The 21890-nt window shown below is 47.1% G+C and overlaps 2 protein-coding genes across 6 annotated transcripts; both read left to right on the top strand.

Moving 5' to 3' along the window:
* The first annotated feature begins 380 nt into the window (after nucleotides 1-380).
* Nucleotides 381-14177, top strand: rasgrf2a (Ras protein-specific guanine nucleotide-releasing factor 2a). Of its 4 annotated transcripts, XM_058057786.1 has the most exons (30): nucleotides 381-479; nucleotides 1018-1523; nucleotides 3614-3720; nucleotides 4761-4908; nucleotides 4972-5061; nucleotides 5122-5375; nucleotides 5442-5521; nucleotides 5585-5778; nucleotides 5908-6017; nucleotides 6079-6197; nucleotides 6310-6473; nucleotides 6554-6620; nucleotides 6691-6827; nucleotides 6888-6970; nucleotides 7057-7305; nucleotides 8469-8561; nucleotides 8638-9143; nucleotides 9234-9359; nucleotides 9461-9553; nucleotides 9627-9733; nucleotides 10269-10381; nucleotides 10452-10512; nucleotides 10980-11009; nucleotides 11135-11238; nucleotides 11463-11547; nucleotides 12549-12746; nucleotides 12979-13058; nucleotides 13138-13255; nucleotides 13323-13391; nucleotides 13451-14177. In XM_058057786.1, exons 2-30 carry the CDS (start codon nucleotides 1242-1244, stop codon nucleotides 13544-13546), a joined length of 3963 nt encoding a protein of 1320 aa, XP_057913769.1. In that variant the 5' UTR covers nucleotides 381-479; nucleotides 1018-1241; the 3' UTR covers nucleotides 13547-14177. The 4 variants fall into 4 exon arrangements, with proteins under 4 accessions (XP_057913769.1, XP_057913771.1, XP_057913772.1 ...); XM_058057788.1 differs by lacking the exon at nucleotides 381-479 and having other exon boundaries at nucleotides 982-1523; nucleotides 8526-8561; XM_058057789.1 differs by lacking the exons at nucleotides 381-479; nucleotides 8469-8561 and having other exon boundaries at nucleotides 982-1523.
* A 2721-nt stretch (nucleotides 14178-16898) lies between these two features.
* On the top strand, nucleotides 16899-20927 carry ckmt2a (creatine kinase, mitochondrial 2a (sarcomeric)). Of its 2 annotated transcripts, none has more exons than XM_058057791.1 (10): nucleotides 16899-17056; nucleotides 17713-17894; nucleotides 18099-18297; nucleotides 18359-18454; nucleotides 18522-18743; nucleotides 19347-19432; nucleotides 19544-19667; nucleotides 20249-20383; nucleotides 20513-20638; nucleotides 20714-20927. In XM_058057791.1, exons 2-10 carry the CDS (start codon nucleotides 17746-17748, stop codon nucleotides 20828-20830), a joined length of 1254 nt encoding a protein of 417 aa, XP_057913774.1. In that variant the 5' UTR covers nucleotides 16899-17056; nucleotides 17713-17745; the 3' UTR covers nucleotides 20831-20927. The 2 variants fall into 2 exon arrangements, with proteins under 2 accessions (XP_057913774.1, XP_057913773.1); XM_058057790.1 differs by lacking the exon at nucleotides 19347-19432 and adding an exon at nucleotides 19101-19186 and having other exon boundaries at nucleotides 16901-17056.
* The last annotated feature ends 963 nt before the right edge of the window (nucleotides 20928-21890 follow it).

The following is a 21890-nucleotide window of genomic DNA, read 5'->3' as shown; positions in this document are numbered from 1 at the left end:
GTATCCCTACTTTTGGGTATATGGTAGTAGTAATAGTGGTAGTGTGTATGCTGAACTAATGCTTATAATTAATCTTTAATGAAGCCTCTAATACCTTCATGAGGCTTTGGGAGCATCTGGCGGTAGGCCGCGATCCAACACGATGGTGTCCTTGACCTCTCCTTAAAGCTCAGGGATTGCCCCCTCTGCCCCTCACAGCCTCATATTAATCAGCAGCGAGACGTGCCGGTTTATCAGCCTTTTCAGCTCATGCCAAGACCAAATCTCACTTAGATTTGGTCTAAGTGAGATTACATGCATGCATGCAATAATGCTTTTATTGTGCACAATAATGCATATTGTCCTGTCTTGTTGCAGTAACTTCCTGTGCTTCAGTCTGACACAGCGAGGCCTCTAAGAACTCCTGTGGTTTGTTGTCCTATACTTGATGGGCCCATGAACAGCAGCCTGGGTTCTACTGGACCCTCGAAGGACTTCACGTATGTTTGTGTGTTCATCATGATGCACACAACCTCAATTTGACACGCCACTTGAGGTCAAAACAGACTTCTCACTAACATATTACCCCCACGCCCCCACTTCTCCTCCAATCAACACTAAGGCCAGAAGTGAGGGACACGCATCTGTTCATACACGCACACACATAGCAACATCTGTTTGTCCTTTCAGGCTGGATGAGTTTCAGAAAAAACATCAGTCAGTGGACGCTTCATTAGGGACACCATAATGACATCCAGAAAGGATTTTGGATTGATAATTTCAGATATTAGTAGAGATAATAAAATAATAATCTTACTACTTCCATGTTTTTATTATCTTTTCCATTTTTCAATAAAACGTTTGACTCCAAATAGAGCTTCAGTCACGTGATACCACAGCCCGCCTGTGATTTGTCCCGCTTGTGCTCACCTGTGACCCCCCCCCCGCTGCTGTCTCTTTAAGTGGACGTCAAAGCCGATTAGCGCTCATCTCCACCGTCTGTCAGCGAACATCATTCTCTTCTTTTTGTCTCCACAGAAGTCCTCTGTTCTCCAGTCCAAAAGGCGACCCGGTTCGCGCGTGAGCGTGATGCGCACGCAGGGCGGGGCAACTTTCTGTCCCGCGCCAAACCCGGATTAGTCCCCCCCTCCCGCGAACGGAGCCATGACGCGCCACCTTAGCGGCGCGCCTCTGCTCCTAGCCTCGCCGGCGTCCGGGCGGGGGGTGTGACGCACGCGGGTTCCTGAAGCCTCCAGGCGGACATGCAGAAGAGCGTGCGCTACAACGAGGGCCACGCGCTCTACCTGTCGCTGGTGGCGCGGAAGGAGGGCGCCAAGCGCGGCTTCCTGAGCAAGAAGAGCGCGGAGAACAGCCGCTGGACTGACAAGTTCTTCGCGCTCTACCAGAACGTCCTCTTCTACTTCGAGAGCGAGCAGAGCGCGCGACCCTCGGGCATGTACCTGCTGGAGGGGTGTACGTGCGAGCGCGCCACTGCGCCCAAAGTGACGTCACTGAGCAGCAGAGAAACTCCTGACAAGCAGCAGGTGGGTCCTCTTGTCATGAGTGGCAGTGATTGCTTTGTGTCTGTGACGTCATCAGCCCCCTGAAATCAACATTATTGATACTTAATTCATCTACCTTGACTACTCTTGTTGTTTTAAACCTAATTGTTGTGCTAAAATATGCGAAGGATGCTTTGACGTGAAAGACGTTAAAAGGAAGTGACATCATCACATGGTATAATGAAAACATTCAACTGTGAGACGACTTGTTGTCTTCTATGGGGGACTGACTAATGATGTTTGAGTCCGGTTGTCGTTGGCCTGGTGACAATATGAAACGGAAAGGCACGCTTGGAAAAGTTTGGTGTGGAAGAACTCCAGCAGAGCCAACATCAGTGACCTCTGACCTCCCCAGTGGAGAACATCTTCACAGAAGCCTCTAACTTTTCTCTTCCTGTTTGTGGAGTCAGTATGGATGATGTTTCCATGGCGACCAGCTTGGACACAGATTGCTGTGTAAAGCTAAGAACATGACAGGTAACGTTGTTGCTGTTGTTAGGCTCATTAGCGTCATGTGACTTGGAGCAAAGTGTGTTCCTGGCAGACATCAGCTTAGCAAAAGAGGGGGGCGTGGCTAAGCAGCGAGCAGGGGTGTGACCTGTGACTGCTGCCCGGGTGTGTGTGTGTGTGTGTCATTGTTGTCCTCCAGCTTAAATCCTGCCGGCTGCCAGGGAAGCCGCATTAGCGAAGCAAAGGAGCTGTACAAGCCTTGTTGGTTATGTAAGCACAACACACACACAAACAAGCCTTTAAGCCTCCCGCTGGTCCGACGCCGGCACACGCTAGCAAGTGTCTCTCTCCTGCTTATTTATGGTTACATCATTACTACACTTTACTACTATCTTCATCAAGTGTGGCAAAAGGCTCTAAAAGTGTTTCAACCTTGTTCATTTCCCTTCTTGTTTCCATCCTTCTTTACTAACATGTTGCTCCATCTCGTAGGAAGTTGATACATTTTCTGTTTTGAAAAAGTATTGAACCTTAAAGTTGAACTTCACTCTTTTTGGAATTTAGCCCATCATTCACAATCCTTCTGTGAAACATTGACACATATTTCTTTCCCTTTCATGTGCATTCTAGCACGAGAAACCAAGTTAATATAAGCTAGCTAACAACGGACGGTTTGGGAAATACCTATTTTGGCGAGAGCCCTCACAAAAAATAGTGTTCCATTTCCATAACCGTCTTGTATATTAACCAAGGTGTAGTGATATTATTATTGTAGCGGCTAACATGAAAAACTATTTTTAGCTGGTGGACTAGTGCAATGCGTCGCTAACCGAGTAGATAAACATTTCGCTACAGAGACTCAACAAGATGCTCGTTTGCCGTCAGCATTTTTTACCTGAGAATTGGAGCACACATCACGTGCTGGAAGACACAGCCATCCCAAGGAGAGCGGACATCGAAGTGTTGTCGCTGTATCTATAAGTACGTGTATCAATGCGCTTCGAAAAGAAGTGTGGGTAGTGTTTTAAATCATGAAAATACGACACGATACTGCAACTATTACATGTTACCATCGGGGTACGTGTTAATGCATGATCACAGCATGGATATCAAACCATGCAATGTTGTTAGAGATTTTTTTAAAGGGCTTCCTAGTCGAAATAGGTGTGTCCCAATGACACTGATCATATTGTGATTGTGATAATTCCCCAAAAAGTGCAGTTCAGTGATTGGGATTCAGGAAGTAAGGTGTGATACAGGAAGTGATTGTGATTCAGGAAGTAAGGTGCTGTACAGAAAGTGATTATGATTCAGGAAGTAAGGAGTGATACAGGAAATGATTGTGATTGAGGAAGTAAGATGTGATACAGGAAATGATTGCGATTGAGGAAGTAAGATGTGATACAGGAAATGATTGCGATTCAGGAAGTGATTGCGATTCAGGAAGTAAGGTGTGATACAGGAAGTCCGATGTGATATAGATGCAGCAAAATGACATTGAAGAGTCAGTGGAAGGAAGTTGAGATGAAATTTATTTCTGAGGGGACAACACAATAGACGAACATCTGACGTGTAAATATGTGAGATTGTGCTTGAGTCACATGACCTCTCTGTCTCTGCAGCACTACTTCCTGGTGGTGTTCGGCCATGACGGTCAGAAACCTCTGGAGCTCCGCACTGAGGAGGAATCCGACTGTAATGAGTGGGTGGAGTGCATCCAGCAGGCCAGGTGAGTCCTCCCCTTGATGATGATGATGATACTCTTGAGAAATGATAGTATAATAATACATATTTATCTGTACCGGACAGACTGAAACCAGTCAAATCCAAGGAAATGGAGCGCTGTGAGGCACACAAGCGTAATTCAAGAGTCAAAATTGCATTCTGACTACAACAAATTCATAATTGTGCACATAAACAGTGGTCCATTAGTTTTACATGCAAAAATATTCTCTTAAATACGACTAAATCTGACTTTTCCTTTCATAAATATTCATTGCGTTTAGGCTTGAGCTTGGTACATGTTAATAACGTCCATCTTCAATATTCATTTAGTGTTTATCTTCTTCTGCTGTTTTATGCCGAAATACATTCCACACAAACACAGCAGTGTTGTTTAAAGCGTGCATAGCCGTGCGTGCGTGCACGTGTGCATGTGTGTGTTCCGCTCGGAGCGCTTGACATTTAGGTCACACTGGTGCTTTATAGCCACTCTGCTTACATCACACACTGAAGCTGGCCTTCTGTCGCTGCTTCTCCTATTTTTATCTCCTCGTCCTGCAACCTTTTGTTTTGCTGCTCTTTACTTTTAGCACATTTAGGAGGAAATCCCTCTTATAAATGTATATTTTCATTTGAAAATATGTGTAAAATGTACTTGTGTTTATGTCTCTATGAAGCAAAGCGTGATTCACACGGGACTGCAATCTATCTGTGGTGTTAGGTTGCCTCCTGATGATGTCATTGTTTAATTTGCATAATTGGCCATCATGCAAAGTTGTGAGTGAGGGTGCACAGGTGCCCCTGAATCTAAAAATAAAAAAAGGTCGTGCCATATCTATTTATCTGTGGTGGTCCAAATGTGTCTATGGCGGGCCGCCACAAATAAGTGAATCTATGGGAAACAGTGGCGCATGATGAAAATGTAATGACATGACTTTTTATGTAACCAAAGCACTTCTCACATAGGAAGTAATGTAGGAATAGTCTGTTACAGTGTCAAACTGTGAGTTACTGAGTGTCACAGTGTCTCTCCGTCCCTCTGTTCAGCTACTCTGACATCATTGTGGAGCGTGAGATCCTCATGCAGAAGTACATTCACCTGGTCCAGATCATGGAGACAGAGAAGATCGCAGCCAATCAGCTTCGCACTCAGCTGGAGGACCAGGACACAGAGATTGAGAGGCTGAAGTCAGAGGTACGCTGTAGTATGCTGAAGCTAATGCTAATGCTAATGCTAATGCTAATGTCTTGTGTCCAGATCGTGTTGCTGAACAGGACCAAGGAGCGCCTGTGGCCCAACCAGAACAACCAAGACGAGGAAGACCCGGACATCAAAAAAATCAAGAAGGTAAGCCGTGGGTGTCGGGAGACGGATGTGGGCGGAGTCAGACGTGTTGCGTGTGCGTAGGTGCAGGGCTTCATGCGTGGTTGGCTGTGCCGCCGGAAATGGAAGATCATCGTGCAGGACTACATCTGCTCGCCGCACGCCGAGAGCATGAGGAAGAGGAACCAGATCGTCTTCACCATGGTGGAGGCCGAGACGGAATACGTCCACCAGCTCTCCATCCTGGTCAACTGCTTCCTCAGGCCGCTGCGCATGGCCGCCAGCTCTAAGAAGCCGCCCATCAGCCACGACGACGTCAGCAGCATCTTCCTCAACAGGTACCTTCGCCACGCTCACCTCCACGCCAGCAACGGGACGCTCATCCCCCACCTTGTCCTTTCCAGTGAGACCATCATGTTCCTGCACGAGATCTTCCACCAAGGCCTCAAAGCTCGCATCGCCAACTGGCCCACGCTGGTCCTAGGTGAGCGCTTCCACGTCACGCCGCCGCTTCATCCGACTCCATCTTGTCCTCTTTGCCCTCCAGCCGACCTCTTTGACATCCTGCTGCCCATGCTGAACATCTACCAGGAGTTTGTACGCAACCACCAGTACAGCCTGCAGGTTCTGGCCAACTGCAAGCAGAACCGGGACTTTGACAAGCTGCTCAAACAGTACGAGGCCAACGCCGCCTGCGAAGGACGCATGCTGGAGACCTTCCTCACCTATCCCATGTTCCAGGTGCCGTAAATGATCTTATCCCGGTCGGGAAAAGATTATCCGTGATAACGAAGGGGTTACTGTACTGCCACCTACGGGACGGGGGTGGAACATCTTTGCGTTTGTTGAGTGAGCGCGTTCCTGTTGCAGATCCCTCGCTACATCATCACTCTCCACGAGCTGCTGGCTCACACGCCTCACGAGCACGTGGAGCGAAAGAGTCTGGAGTTTGCCAAATCCAAACTGGAGGAGCTGTCCAAGTAAGATGGCGCACGTTTGGGGGTGCGGCGGGGCGACGCTGACGAGTGGCTGTGTTGTCAGGATGATGCACGACGAGGTGAGCGACACCGAGAACATCCGCAAGAACCTGGCCATCGAGAGGATGATCGTGGAGGGCTGCGACATCCTGCTGGACACCAGCCAGACCTTCGTCAGACAAGGTGGAAAGAGCATCATCCTCCATCTTGGTTTTCACGCGCCACCTAGCTGTGCCCCCCTAGTCGCTGCGAGCAGGATCGTCCTCGGAAGCTCATGACGGTCTCTCACCGACAGGGTCTCTCATCCAGCTGCCGTCCAGCAGCGAGCGAGGGATGCTGAGTAAAGTTCGCCTGGGCTCGCTCTCGCTCAGGAAGGAAGGAGAGCGCCAGTGCTTCCTCTTCACCAAACACTTTCTCATCTGCACCAGAACGTCTGGAGGGAAACTTCACCTTCTCAAGGTGGACACCACGTTCCTCCAGCCCAAACTAGCATTCATACCGGCGAGTGTTCTCACTCCCACATACGTTTGTGTTCGCAGCAAGGAGGAGCGTTGTCCCTCATGGAGTGTACGCTCGTTGAAGAACTGGACGCCAGCGATGAAGACTGTGAGCATCTTCATCGAATGTCATTTCTAAACATCTTCAAGTCGCCTCTTGAGCGTTTTGTGTTTTGCAGACAACGCGGCAGGTCAAGGCTTCAGCCACCTGGAGTTTAAAATCGTGGTGGAGCCTCCTGATGGCCAGACCTTCTCCGTGGTGCTCCTGGCTCCTTCCCGTCAGGAGAAGGCGGCTTGGACCAGTGATATCAGTCAGGTGAGCAAACTATGGGATGGAGACACCAGCAGACTCCTCATGGTTCATTTTTTATCTCAGTGCATCGACAACATCCGCTGTAACGGCCTGATGACCAGCGTCTTTGAGGAGAACTCCAAAGTTTCGGTGCCTCACATGATCAAGTAAGATGGCTCTTCCACTCGTCCAATGATCTCGTAGAATCCACATGAGGTATCTTCATCCTCTATGAATGAACCTGACCCCGCAGGTCGGACGCCCGCCTGCACAAGGACGACGTGGACATCTGCTTCAGCAAAACGCTCAACTCGTGCAAGGTGCCGCAGATCCGCTACGCCAGCGTGGAGCGTCTGCTGGAGCGCCTGACCGACCTGCGCTTCCTGTCCATCGACTTCCTCAACACTTTCCTGCACACCTACAGGATCTTCACCACCGCTGCCGTGGTCATCGACAAGCTGGCCGACATCTACAGGAAGCCCTTCACCTCCATACCTGTCAGGTAACCCCTCATTCTTTCCTCATATTACGACTTCAATGCCATACTTTAACTAGAGTCCTATAATGCATGTTCCAAAATGGTTTATTTATGTTTCTCATATCAAAATATTTTTTAAATTTTTTTTTCTTTAATATTTCAAGTCTACATGACTAAAATTACATTATTTTCCCTCATAATATTAATGTTATTCATATATCATGTTATTTTTGTAAAATGATGACCTTTGCTTGTTATATGACTGATGACTGATTTTCCATTAAAAGCATATATTTTTATGTGCCGTGGGCCAATTAAAAAATAGCCAAGGGATTTTGGACACCCCTAAATTCCATGATGCCAGTCTTGTTTTTAAAGGGGACCTATTATGCTCATTTTTCGGCCCTTTGTATTGACTTGTGGACTCCTATAGAGCAGCTACACACAATAACCAGCACAGAAAGCTTTCTAGGTCTTCCAGAATCTGCACCTATTCAGCTGTATGTCTCTGGATTTTGTGATTTCTGCGAAAACGGTCTGTTCTAATGTGTTTTGCGGGACTCCCAGAGTTTAAAAAACTGGGGTAGAGCCACTAATTAGCGATTAGCAACACAGCTCCCTGTATGCACACTCTATAATGCTACACAGACAAGCACTTTTGCTACATGACTTACAAAAAATAAACACAGGACAATGATAAATTTACCGCTTATGTCAGGCTTCAGCAAGTTTGTCGGCTAGTCCAGCTGCATACTAGCCTATGTTCACAAAACAGTCCAGTGTGAAATGTTAACAGATTAAAATGCATTTATTTTGCTGGTAGGGAATCAGGAACTCCAACCACTTGTGCCTGATGGTGGCGTCTTTCCCTAACGAGCCATTGCTAGCAACGTAAACAGAAAAGGAGAGCTTGAGGGAGGGCAGCGAGCTTATCTGTCTTACAGCCACGCCCATATAAGGAAGCCCGCTCCTCTGTTACATTCTAACTACATTTATAGATCAGAGAAGAGGAAGAATCCTAATGGGTCCCCCTTAAAAGCATGGACTGCGAGACAGGTTCCCCAACAGATTTTTTTTTTTGTCGCGTAAACGTCCTTCAGTCCCAGTTTGGTCCTCATGTCAATCATCACCATCACCATCACCATTCTCATGTTGTGTCCCGTGGCCGGTGTCCTCGTCCCCCCCAGGATTGAGCAGCACTCATGTGACCGTCTGTCCATCATGTCCCTCTGTCCCGACTACAGTTTGAAGATCACTCAGCTGGCTCTGGATCAGTCCAAGTAAAAACACCTCGCTCCCGACCCCCCCGGGGAAATTCCCCTGTCCACCAGTCACACGTCCTGTTGTGTCCCTCAGGTCTCTGGAGCTCTTCTTCGCCACCAACCAGGGCTCCTGGGGGATGGACCCCCTCAACAACAAATCCCCCAGACTGTGCCGCAAGTTCTCCTCGCCTCCCCCGCTCTCCATCCCCTCCCGCACCTCCTCCCCCGTCCACTGCCGCAAACTATCCCTCAGCTCCCCCATCGGCTCCAAGGCTCTGGACCTGTCCGCCACCCCGTCCTCCTCCGCCGCCAGCTCCCCCACTTCCGCTTACGGCCCCGCCCTCTCCTTCTCCCCGCCGCCCACCGCCACCCGCCCACTCTCGGGGTTCTCCTCGCCGCCGCCCACCGCCACCCGCTCGCCCAGCCTGCCCCACACCTCAGGGATGTCCTCTCCGCCCCCTGTCGCCACCAAGGCCCCCCTGGATCTCAGTCGGGGTCCCAGCTCGCCTGAACTAAGCCCAGGGCCAGGCGAGGACGTCAGCGGCGAGCTGCCTCGCATCGACGCCTTCTGTGGGAAACTGAGGCGCAGCATCCGTAGAGGTGCGTCCGAAAGTATTGGGTCACTCAACCAATCAATTAAGTGTTCTCATGTTGAATGTGTGGCTCCTCCCCCTTTTGTATCCTTCACAGTTGTCCTGGAGACCGTATCTCTGGACAAGTTCATCCCAGAAGCTCCAGCCAGCAGCGAGTCAGGAGACGTCTCGCCTTGTCGGTCGCCGTCCACGCCCAGACACATGCGATACAGACAAGCAGGAGGTATCAGGTCAAGCTTTCATTTCCTGGTTACTCTCTTTGTGAACGGCACAAGATGGAGTCTTGTCCTGCAGGGGTTTATTCCCATTTTCCTGTCCTCACAGCGTCTTCTTCTGGGGACAACTCCCGCTGCGCCATGTCGCCTGCCTCGGCCTTCGCCATCGCCACGGCCGCTGCAGGCCACGGCAGCGCTCAGGGTGAGTGACACGTGGTGGAGGACGCACGGGTAGAAGGGACAGCAAACGCTGAGGTCTGGTCCTTGTCTTGCAGCTTTCAGCAGCTCTGAGAAATCCTGCGACAAGGAGTTCATCATCCGCAGGGCGGCCACCAACAGGGTCCTCAACGTGCTGCGTCACTGGGTCTCCAAGCACTCGCAGGTGAGACCCGCCCACTTGTCTGGACCCCGACGTCCGGTGGTCTTCCAGTGCAATTGGAATACTTGTGTAATACTTGTCTCATCATTTTAAAAAGCCAATTTAGAATGTCGTAAACAGGTCTTCTATATCTTAAGGTGTCTTATTTTCTCTTATAATGTCTACAGTATTGGGTAATAATAGTGTAAACTTGACCATAGGGGTGTTATTTCATTTCACTTCATTCTAGTGGGCTCTAATAATGTTAAAAAGTATATTTAGAAGGCTGTACATAGGTTTTGTAGATCTTATTCATCTTATTTTCTCTTATGTCTACTATATTGGGTAATAGGTAGAGTTGCTCTAATAATGTTAGAAAATGTATTTAGAAGGTGAAATATTAAATGTATGTATAAGGAAACCTACTTTGTGTAAATTGACTTATTATGGTCTGTCTGGAAGCAGTCAACTGTCGTAAATGAGGGATTATGTAAAAGGTTATATGGAAATATGGTCAGATGGAAAAGAAACATTTAAAACATGTCCTCTTCACCTGCAGGACTTTGACAGCAACAGTGAGCTGAAGGTGGGCGTGGTGAGCCTCCTGGAGGAGGTGCTGCGGGATCCGGACCTGCTGCCCCAGGAGAGGAAAGCCACCACAAACATCCTAAGGTTCGGATCTTTGTCTTCCCTGCCGCCGTAAACGTGACGGAAGTCTACGACGCTCCTTCCTCTCTTTCAGTGCTCTTTCTCAAGAAGAACAAGACGACGCTCAGCTGAAGATCGAAGACATTTTGCAAATGGTGGGTGTCGATCATTGCAAATTCACAAACATGACATTTATAGTTGATGGCGCCACCCATGAGCTAGCGAGCTTGCTGTTCATCCTCCTTCCCGGGATTGATGTCATCGGGGTGACACCTCCCAGCTAAAGCAGAGTAAACAAACTCCAGGTGGATGGTCTACTTGGTTCAGTATATTTTTCTTCAAAATAGCCATGCCAAAAACGTTGTGTTGCTGCTGGTTGTTCACAGTATCCGAGTGAACAGAGCAAGTCATGTCTTCTTTACATAAACACTATTCCATGATAGCGACGTACTCCCATCACGTCACTTCCGGAAAAGAGACTGAACAGTGAGATTTAGATTGTCATAGCTGGTACTAAAATCATCTTTTTCAAAAATGGAACAATGTTAATACTCACACATGTCTAACAAGTTAATTACTCCATGTTCTCATGATGATGATGATGATGATGATAATGGAACAGAAAAGTTGTCCTCTTCTTCACTTCATCGCGGTAAGAAGACCTCCATTTTAACATCTAGCCCCTCCCTATATAGCTTATTTATTATTGTGTATGTATCATCATTGTTACTGTGTGTGTGTGTGTGTGTGTGTGTGTGTGTGTGTGTGTGTGTGTAGACGGAGAATCCAAAGGCGGAGTGTTTTGAGTCACTGTCCGCCATGGAGCTGGCAGAGCAGATCACCTTACTAGACCACATTGTCTTCAGGAGTATTCCTTATGAGTGCGTAATATTACAGATCATCATCAATAGCTTCATCAGAAACATAGGTCCTCTGCTGCTCTCTGGTGGTCATTGGAGAGACCGCAGTCCGAATTTTTTGAGCTCACTTATGACATAATTCTAAAGAACACAACACAGCAAGTATTGGGTTGTGTAAATCAAGTAGCTTACAGCATTTTGTAATAGTGTGCAACTGACCTGAGATCCATTGATTGTTCCTTCAGGGAGTTCCTGGGCCAAGGCTGGATGAAGGTGGATAAGACAGAGAAGACTCCTTACATCATGAAAACCAGCCAGCACTTTAACAATGTGAGTTCAATATCGTTTACATTCAATACAAAAGGTTGCTTGGTCTCCCTCTAGTGCTCATACTGTGTATTACACCGTTTACTGCCCTGTTCTCATTCTTTTGAACTTTTAAAAAGTTGTTTTTTGTTTGTTTATGGAATGTACTCAACAAAGTACATTTTTATAAAAAATAGTAACATTTTTAAGCAAGCATTAAAAATATATATAATTTACATGTGCTTCAATTCAAAAAAAAAAAAAGCTCCACCGAAATGTTGCTTTGTCTCCCTTTTGTGGTCATCACACCTTTATGCCCCATTCTTGCTTTGATCTTTTCTTAGCTTTGCTGTTGTGGTTTGTTTATTTATAGAATGTGCTCAACAAGGGACAATTTTTATAATAAAAATGACGTAAAAAAACTTTAACAAAGCATTAAAAATATATATAATTTACATGTTACTTGTGAGCTGCAGCTAATGGTTGCTTTTTCCCCCTCTTGTGGTCATACTGAGTATCACATCTCTCTCGGCCCCACTCTCATTCTTTGATCTTTTTTCAAGTTTTGGTATTGTGGTTTTTGGTTAAATTGTAATTATAAAAAAGTGCGTTTTTATAAAAATAACTTTATTAACAAATGTTTCTTCAATTAAAGAAAGAGCTTCACCTAATGGTAGCTGTCTCCCTCTTGTGCTCATTCTGTGTATTACACCTCTTTATGCCCCATTCCTATTTTTTTAATCTTTTTTTCAAGTTTTGCTGTTGTTCTTTTTTGTTGAATTGTATTAATAGAATGTGCTCATCAAAAAAATCAATCTGCGCCCCGGGCTGCAATAGAACAGTCACTTACCATAAAGTTTAAATAGTAGACATATTACATTATCATAGCAAATACTAGAAGAAAATGATTTCCCCCAAAACCTGAGGAATACTTGCATTCTAGTACTACTATAATAGTACTAGTAATTAATAGTACTAATACTATTAAGGTATAAATCAAATGTGATGCCCTGCCCCCTCCTCAGATGAGCAACCTGGTGGCGTCCCAGATCATGACCCAGGCCGACGTGGGTTCTCGGGCCGGCGCCATCGAGAAGTGGCTGGCGGTTGCCGACATCTGTCGTTGCCTCAACAACTACAACGGCGTCCTGGAGATCACCTCCGCCCTCAATCGCAGCGCCATCTACAGGCTCAAGAAGACGTGGGTCAAAGTCTGCAAACAGGTCAGAACACATATGCTCACTGGTCAATTCATTAGGTACACTGCAGGTGACATCGCCCAATTTGCATCATTGGTCAAAATGCATGTGGTTTTCACGGACGCTGTCGGAAGGCAATGGCCAAGCAGTTAGCACCACATCTATTTGTGGCGGTCCAAATGTATCTGTGGCGGGCCACCACAAGGAAAGAACGTATGTACGGGAAACACTGCGATGTTCATGTCTTCTGCTGCAGACGAGGGCGCTGATGGAACGTCTGCAGAGGACCGTCTCGTCTGAGGGACGCTTCAAGAACCTCAGAGAGACGTTGAAGAAGTAAATGCTGCTAACGCAACATTAGCATGCTCAGCCTGTCCAGGGCGGTTCTTACGTGTGTGTGCGTGTGTGTGCGCAGCTGCAACCCCCCGTGCGTTCCCTACCTGGGCATGTACCTGACTGACCTGGCCTTCATCGAGGAGGGAACACCTAACTTCACGCAGGACGGCCTGGTCAACTTCTCCAAGATGAGGATGGTAAAGCCGTTGTGTGTTGCTTGGCAACCGTGCAGGTGTTTTTAAGGTGCTCGTGTTTGTGCGTCAGATCTGTCACATCATCCGCGAGATCCGTCAGTTCCAGCAAGCTCCTTACAGGATCGAGCACCAGGCCAAGGTGAGATCTACAGGCCTGCATTTCATGACTTTGATTGACACCTTCCGTCCCGCCTCCAGGTGACCCACTTCCTGCTGGACAAGACGCAGGTGATGGACGAGGACACTCTCTACGAGCTCTCGCTCAAGATAGAGCCGCGAGTGCCACCCGGCTAGCTCTCTTCCTGTGCGGGTCTACGGCGGTGCCTTTGCTAGACTGTTAGCCACCCGACATGGAACCGGAACACGGCTCGGATCAGGTTTGGATCAAACCTAGCAACCAGGTAATGTCCTCTACGCCTCTGGAAGGGAAAGAGGTACGGCGGTTCTGGTCGTCAGACCACTTGGAGAAACGTTGGTGGGTGAATGGACAAATCCAGTTGTGGTTACCGTGGTTACCAAGGTGACTTCAGAGAGCTCCGGTTCTGTGGTCCAACCTGAATCAAGAGGAGCTCGAGTGTCAAACATAAACATCCCAGCCATGATGTCACTTCCTGTCCACGTGCACTCTGAAGCTGAACAGTGCACGTCAGTCACGTCGTCAAACATTTGCTACTTTTCTACACCAAACTCACTGACATTTTCTCTTTTTTTTTTAAGACGATCTGCATGAAAAAATTTTTTTTTACATGTAATAATCATATTGTTATAATTACTATTATTATTATTATCAGAAGCTCCTGGCCAGTACTGTTCCAGCATTGAAGTGTATTAGCATTAGCACACTGTTGTAAAGAATGTTTACATGCTAATCCTCACTAGTTTATTTTCAATATTTATATATTATATAGCATATTAGAGCCTTTTATCCTTGCTTTGCTTGATTTTTTCCATCACACTAATAAAAGGCAAAAAAATGCATCTTGATGTGTGATTTGTTTATTGCCAAACATTTTTTTTAGATACTTATGAAACTCATTTCTTTTTGGTTTGAATTTGGTGATTTGATTTTTCAGCATAATTTTATATAAAATTAAAGAATTTTTTTTTTTAAAGAAGCAAAGTCCATTTTCTATGACGCTTATCCTCGCTGGAGCCTATCCCAGCTGTCGAGAGGAGGGGTACACTCTGGACTGGTGGCCAGCCAATCACAGGGCATATATAGACAAACAACCATTCACACTCACATTCATACCTATGGACAATTTGGAGTGGCCAATTAACCTAGCATGTTTTTGGAATGTGGGAGGAAACCGGAGTACCCGGAGAAAACATCCAAAGGTGCAAAAGTGGATAATCGAAGCCAGGACTTTCCGACCCCCTGACTGTATTCCCAACATGCTAACCACTCCAACACCGTGCAGACTAGAAGCACGTGTTTGTTTTTTATTAAAATATTCAGTCAATAGGGCTGCACTGTGAGAGAGGTTAGCATGCAGGCCTCACAGCTAGGAGACCCAGGTTCAATTCCATCCTCAGCCATCTCTGTGTGTTTGCATGTTCTCCCTGTGCATGCATGGGTTTTCTCCGGTTTCCTTCCACATTCCAAAAACATGCTAGGTTAATTGGTGACTCCAAATTGTCCATAGGTATGAATGTGAGTGTGAATGGTTGTTTGTCTATATGTGCCCTGTGATTGGCTGGCCACCAGTCCAGGGTGTACCCTGCCTCTCGCCCAAAGACAGCTGGGATAGGCTCCAGCACCCCAGTGACCTTCGTGTGAGGATAAGCGGTAGAAAATGAATGAATATTGAGTTAACAATTCACCTTAAAAACAAAAATTTGGTTAGAAAAATTGGTTCATACAAATCAAAAATAAAAATCAGCTCATAAAAAATGCATTTTATGAAACAATTTCAGCTTATAGAAATTGACTTCATTAAAAAAAGATTACAAATTCAGCCCATAAAAATGATAAGGCAGCAGCTATTGAATTGAGAATCGACTGAAATTTTATTTGATGAATGGCGTCATGAAGGCAACACAACAAAACTTAAGCCAATGACACCACTAGTCACTCAGTCAGGCAATAATAAATGAACTAACATGTAAATGAGTACAAGATACCTCAATCGGATTGGGGAAAGGAATATTCCACCCCTGGGAATCCCATTATATGTTCATTCGGATTGGCACTTTCGGAATGAGGTGTATACAAAGGTTACATTCTTTCCGTTTCAGCCAATAAACCAAATGCAATTGGAATATTTGGGTCCATGTATACGTGGCTATTGTTGCCACAAAGCAGACCACACCATAGAAGATGGCGGAGGCCATCACAGCGTCATGTAGAGTCACCAATGCAGTGGTGGCTAGAGCTAGATTCACAACCAAGTCAAGTTTATTATGAAAGATACTTTTATGCTCTGCTGAATGAATGAATGAATTTGGCTGCCAATATGGAAGATTATAGTATACTCTTTTTATTATTAAGGGAGAAAAAATGGTATTGAGATCAGACTGGAAAAGGTTATGCTTTAAGACTCCAGCAAACCACAATGAGAGCCATTATCGGCAAATGGCGAAAACATGGAACAGTAGTGAACCTTCCCAGGAGTGGTCGGCCAACCAAAATGACCCCAAGAGCGCAGTGACAAGGCATCCAAGAGGTCACAAAAGACCCCACAACAACATCCAAAGAACTGCAGGCCTCTCTTGCGTCAGTTAAGGTCAGTGTTCATGACTCCACCATAAGAAAGAAAGACACTGGGCAAAAACGGCCCGCATGGCAGATTTCCAAAACCCAAACCACTGATGGTCCCCAAGACATTTGGAAAATACTCTGTGGTCTGATGAGACAAAAGTTGAACTTTTTGGAAGGTCTGTGTCCCATTATATCTGGCGTACAAGTAACACTGCATTACAAAATATGATGGTGGTAGTGTGATGGTCTGGGGCTGTTTCAGGATCTGGAAGACTTGCGGTAATAAATGGAAACTGTTGAAGGAGAACGTCTGGCCATCTGTTGGTGACCTCAAGCTGAAACCAACTTGGGTTCTGCAGCAGGACAATGATCCAAAACACACCAGCAAGTCCAGCTCTGAATGGCTGAAGAAAAACAAAATGGAAGACTTAGGAGTGGCCTGGTCAAAGTCCTCTATTGAGATGCTGGAAAAAACCTCCAATGTGGCCAAATGACAACAATTCCTCCCCAGCGCTGTAAAGGACTAACTGCAAGTTATCACAAAGGCTTGATGACAGTTGTTGCTTCTAAAAGGTGGCCGAACCACGTATTAGCTTTGGGGGACAATCACTTTTCCACACAGGCCCATGTAGCTTTGGATGTTTTCCCTCACATAATAAAAAGTTTCATTTAAAAACGGCATTTTGTTGTTGTTCAGTTGTGTTGTCACTGACTAATTCATTGACATTATTTACATGTGGGAAAACACTTTTTCACCCCACTGTACGTGTGTGTACGAAAAAAAAGCACACAACTTGTGACAGTGAGTGTGTGAACTTATGATTGCCCCCCCAGTTTAAATCCGGCGTGAGGGGGCGGAGCCTGCTGAGAGGCTCGCGTGTAAAGCTCATTAAGGGACGACGTCCAAGACAGAGCAGCGTCTCCACAGGTAACGTACCTCCTCATCCTTCTTCTTCTTCACGTTTATTGTGCTGTAGATGTAGTGCTTCTAGAGTTGGAGAGGATATTTATTTGAAGATCTCAGCAGTGGTGAAGGTTTGACGCTGTCCTTTGCAGAGGACAAAGCTGCTGGCGATGTGCATGGACGTGCTGGGAGTTAAAAGGTCACCAGCCAGCCACGCTGTGGGGGGGATTTAAAAGTCTACTTAGTGATCAAGTCTACTCTTTTTTTGTTCCTGTTTCGTTTTTGTGACCTTTTATAGTCCATAAAATTGCTGGACTTTTTGCTATTGCTGGTCAGGTCTAGTCTGGTCTTGTGACCGGAATGTCCCATGCAGAGCTGACACCCTCGCGTGGCTCCGGTCCAGCCTTGGCACGGCACGATGGCACAATGGTCCTGTGATGATCTAAAAATAGCACCAAGGAGTCGGACAAATATAGACGACACGCATCAATCCTCGCATGAAGACCACCTTTATCACGTCCACGCTCATGTGGGCCAGCTAGCATCCCTCCCGAGGCTGCGATAAGATGCTAAGCGGCTAAGGGCGTCTGTCGCAGCTTCCACTAAGCTCGTTAGCAAAGCTCGTTTGACCGCTTCAGGTGACAAATTCCCAGCAGGAGAGTCCACCTGTCAAGTAAAAGTCTGAGCAGACCCTCCGAGGGACGCATACTGAAAAGTTTTGGTATTTTTTTTAATTTGTGAAAAAACACTAAAAATAATCTTACATTAAGATCTTTTTGCTGTGTTTTTTAAAACCGTTTTTAAAATGTTCCACAGGCTAATGAAAAATGATCATGTTGTTTTTCCCTCCTCCAGCTCCTCCACTTTTGATTTCAACTTGACAAAAAGATGGCAAACACTTTCACACGCCTGGTCACCGGCCGCAACACCGCCGCCCTGCTGGCCACCTTGGGGGCGGGCAGCGTGGCCACAGGCTTCCTGTTGAGCGACAGCAGCTCTCTGGCGGCCGAGGCGAAGAAGAAGCTCTTTCCTGCTAGGTAACGCCGTTCTATTTCAGTCCCCAGAGAAAAGAAAGGAACTGTAAAGTACATTTAGTGTACCTAATGAAGCGTCTGCGTTGAGCGTGTACCCTCCAGTGAAAGTCTTGCTGTGACCCTCTCAAATTTCATCTCCATCACATGTGACCATTTTAAAAACTTCACACCCCTCTTCTCACCCTAACCCCCCCTCCCCCCATGTAGCTCGGACTTCCCTGACCTTCGCAAACACAACAACTGCATGGCGTCGGCGCTGACGCCTGCCATTTACGCCAGGCTGAGGGACAAGGTGACCCCCAACAACTGGACCTTGGACCAGTGCATCCAGACCGGGGTGGACAACCCCGGCCATCCTTTCATCAAGACGGTGGGCTGCGTGGCGGGAGACGAGGAGAGCTACGAGGTAGACAGGTGAAAGGTGTTCTTCCTGCTTCATGCTGGAGGTTCATGACGCTTTCTGGCAGGTTTTTGCGGATCTCTTTGACCCCGTCATCAAGGACCGCCACAATGGCTACGACCCCAGAACCATGACCCACCCCACTGACCTGGACGCCTCCAAGGTGCCGACACCACAGCACCCTGTTTGTTCCCGCTTCCTGCTCTCAACGACGCTTTCGTCTCTTTCAGCTAACTCACGGCATGTTTGACGAGAACTACGTGCTCTCGTCGCGCGTCCGCACGGGCCGCAGCATCCGCGGCCTCAGCCTGCCGCCCGCCTGCACCAGGGCGGAGCGTCGCGAGGTGGAGCGTGTGGCGGTCACAGCACTGGGCGGCCTCAAGGGCGACCTGGCGGGGCGCTACTACAGCCTGGGGGAGATGACGGAGCGTGAGCAGCAGCAGCTCATCGATGTAAGGCTACGACCTTCTACTCGACCATTAGGCGATGCTTAAATAAATGACACTTTTGGCCACTTGGGGGCAGTAGACACTACCACTAATGCCGTGCACTCATGTGCATTCACTGTCAAACGTTTAGGCACACTTCCCCATGCTATTTAATGAGTAGGTGTCTCTAAACTTTTGTAGATTAATATATTCAAAAGAAAAGTTGTCTTTCAATTTCTGAGCCTAATTTTGGATCAGAATCTTCACGGACACCTCCTGCACACGTCTGAAGTTCTTTCAGCACCAAATATCTTGAGTGAAACCAAAAGTAAACCATGTTTGACCTTGGTGTTCTGATCCAATGCCGCCACGTCCCATCAGGAACACTTCCTGTTTGACAAGCCCGTGTCTCCTTTACTCACCGCGGCCTTCATGGCCCGAGACTGGCCCGATGCCAGGGGGATCTGGTAAGGCCGACCTAGTTCACAGACACCCCCCGTAGAGGATTAGGACACTAGGGATTTGCTTTCATGTGTGACTCCTTCCCAGTCCTCCTTCCTCTTCTGTCCTCCACGTCTTCCTATGTGTTCTTCTTCCTCTGTCCACTCCCCCCGACATACCCTGTAGGACCACTTCCTGTTTGACAAGCCAGTGTCTCCCTTGTTGACATGTGCCTTCATGGCCCGGGACTGGCCTGACGCCAGGGGCATCTGGTAGGATGCATGTCTGCTGTGTGCCGCATCCTGGTCCGCATGACTACAGGACTACAGGCGTTCTTGACTGCTAATTCTGCATTTGCTGACCTCTACCATGTTCCCTCTCAGGCACAACAACGAGAAGACCTTCCTCATCTGGATCAACGAGGAGGACCACACCAGGGTCATCTCCATGGAGAAAGGGGGCAACATGAAGAGGGTCTTTGAGAGATTCTGCAGAGGACTCAAACAGGTCCACCCTTAGGTTTACTTCCATCAGTGTTTCCCATACGTTCCTCCCACAAATAAATTGGGGCTACCTGGTCTGCCAGGGAATAAGAAGATGTAGCAGGTGGGATAGTTAGCCTGTGGGAAACCACACGATTGGGGCAGCAAGATAGATAATCACAGTCACTTGTTGCTAGGCAGAATTTATGGGGCACCAATGCCTGTGGTCCAAAGTCCATCCATCCATTTTCTATGCCGCTTGTCCTCACAAGGGGGTATGCTGGAACCTATCCCAGCTGACTTCCGGTGACATGCGGGGTACACCTTAGACTGGTCGCCAACTCATTGCAATTTTTAGTCGGCCTTCATTTTTGGAATGTGGGAGTAATTCGGAAAACCTTGGGGAGAACATGCAAACTCCACAGAGAGATGTCCAACAGAGCTTCCAGATCTACTGACTGTGTAGCCAACATGCTAACCACATGCTAACCATGCAGCCTACACCCTCCACAAAAAAACACACATCTACATACACAGTCCTTGTTGCTAGGCAGACTGGAAGGCTGTCTTGGTGTCTTCTAAGACCCCCACTGTGATGTCCTGCAGGTGGAACAGCTGATCCACGAGAGAGGCTGGGAGTTCATGTGGAATGAACGTCTGGGCTACATTCTCACGTGCCCATCCAACCTGGGCACAGGGCTCAGGGCGGGCGTGCACGTGCGCCTGCCCAAACTCAGCAAGGTAACACACATGCACACACAAACACACACACCTGTTAGCGACAGGGCTGTCAGCATTCTGTGTAGTTCACCATGTGACTCCAAGAATGCTGTCCAGGAATTGTGATAATGTGTTCAACTCCTCCTGCAGGATCCACGTTTCTCGAGAATCCTGGAAAACCTACGGCTGCAGAAGAGGGGCACAGGGGGTGTGGACACGGCGGCTACGGGGGACACGTTTGACATATCCAACAACGACCGTCTGGGCAAATCTGAGGTGAGCATCCATCTTGAGCTCACACGTCTTTGGCTTGCGGTACAAGTCCGAAACCTCTTTTTGGTTGCGTTTCAGGTGGAGCTGGTCCAGCTGGTGGTAGACGGCGTCAACTACCTGATCGAGTGCGAGAAGAGGCTAGAGAAGGGCCAGGAAATCAAGGTCCCGCCTCCTGTGGCGCAGTTTCGCAGATAAAAGGCGTTTGCTTTAGATTAGCACTGAGGGGACACCTTCTACTTGAAGTAAGATCTTCACTGTAACTGACAGCAGTAAAATAATCTTCAACATCTGATTGTGTTGTGCTTATCTTCGTCTTGTTCAAAAAGCTTCAGTGTTAGTTCTTCAGTCAAGGCTCAACACATGGCTTGCAATTCTCTGCCAAAACGCTAGGGGCAGTGTTTTCCTGACAGTGCGCAACCACAACTCTGGGTGACTAGCTTTAGCTTATGTAGTAGTTATGAACAATGTAGCGTATTTTTGGCAGATTCCTGACATTAATTCATCTGATATAATTATATATTGTGGTAGATGGGGCAAATTCCCCAATTTTGGCATTTTACCCATCATCCACATTCCTTATGTGAAACATGAACCTGACTTAGCAACTTAGCATGAGCTAGCTAACAATAGACAACCTGGGACCTACCTATTATGATGCTAAAGTCCTATAAAAAACATCAACAGTGCCCCATTTAAATAACTAACTTATATACTAACCAAGCTACAGCTAACACAAAAAACTACTTTCATTTGGCGGATTAACACGACGCCTCGCTATCTGATGGAAGAGTGGATACCTTGCTCTTAATGTCGTTACAATGACTCAACAATATGCTCGTTTGCTGTCAATTTATTTTTTTTACCTGAGGACTGAAGCTGGAGCTGACGTCTTGTGCTGGAACACAGAGCCATCCCGATAAGAGCGGACATTGGAAGTGTTGTCGCTGTTTCTGTGCTGCTGTTGCTGTTGGTGAAGTACCGTGAGCCCCTTGGCTAAATCCATGCGCCCAGGAAAGAAGTTTCGGTAACCTCGTGCACGTGACATATTCACGTCCCTGAATCAATTAAAACGTAGATTTGGATGATGTCAGCACTTCTGGTTCCTGGTTGGTTATTAATGAACCAATCACAATCAAGAATGACGTTTCGCATCTATCCTTGATTTCATGGAAGCCGTTAAATCGTCAAAATACAGCAAGATACTGTGTAAGTATTACATGTGTGTATTATCATTAATGTACTCATTTTTGTTTTC

Source organism: Doryrhamphus excisus, chromosome 19 (genome assembly GCF_030265055.1).
Source record: "Doryrhamphus excisus isolate RoL2022-K1 chromosome 19, RoL_Dexc_1.0, whole genome shotgun sequence".
In the NCBI taxonomy this organism is placed as follows: domain Eukaryota; kingdom Metazoa; phylum Chordata; class Actinopteri; order Syngnathiformes; family Syngnathidae; genus Doryrhamphus; species Doryrhamphus excisus.
Note: the sequence above shows the minus strand (reverse complement) of the source record. Positions and strands in the feature narration are given on the sequence as shown.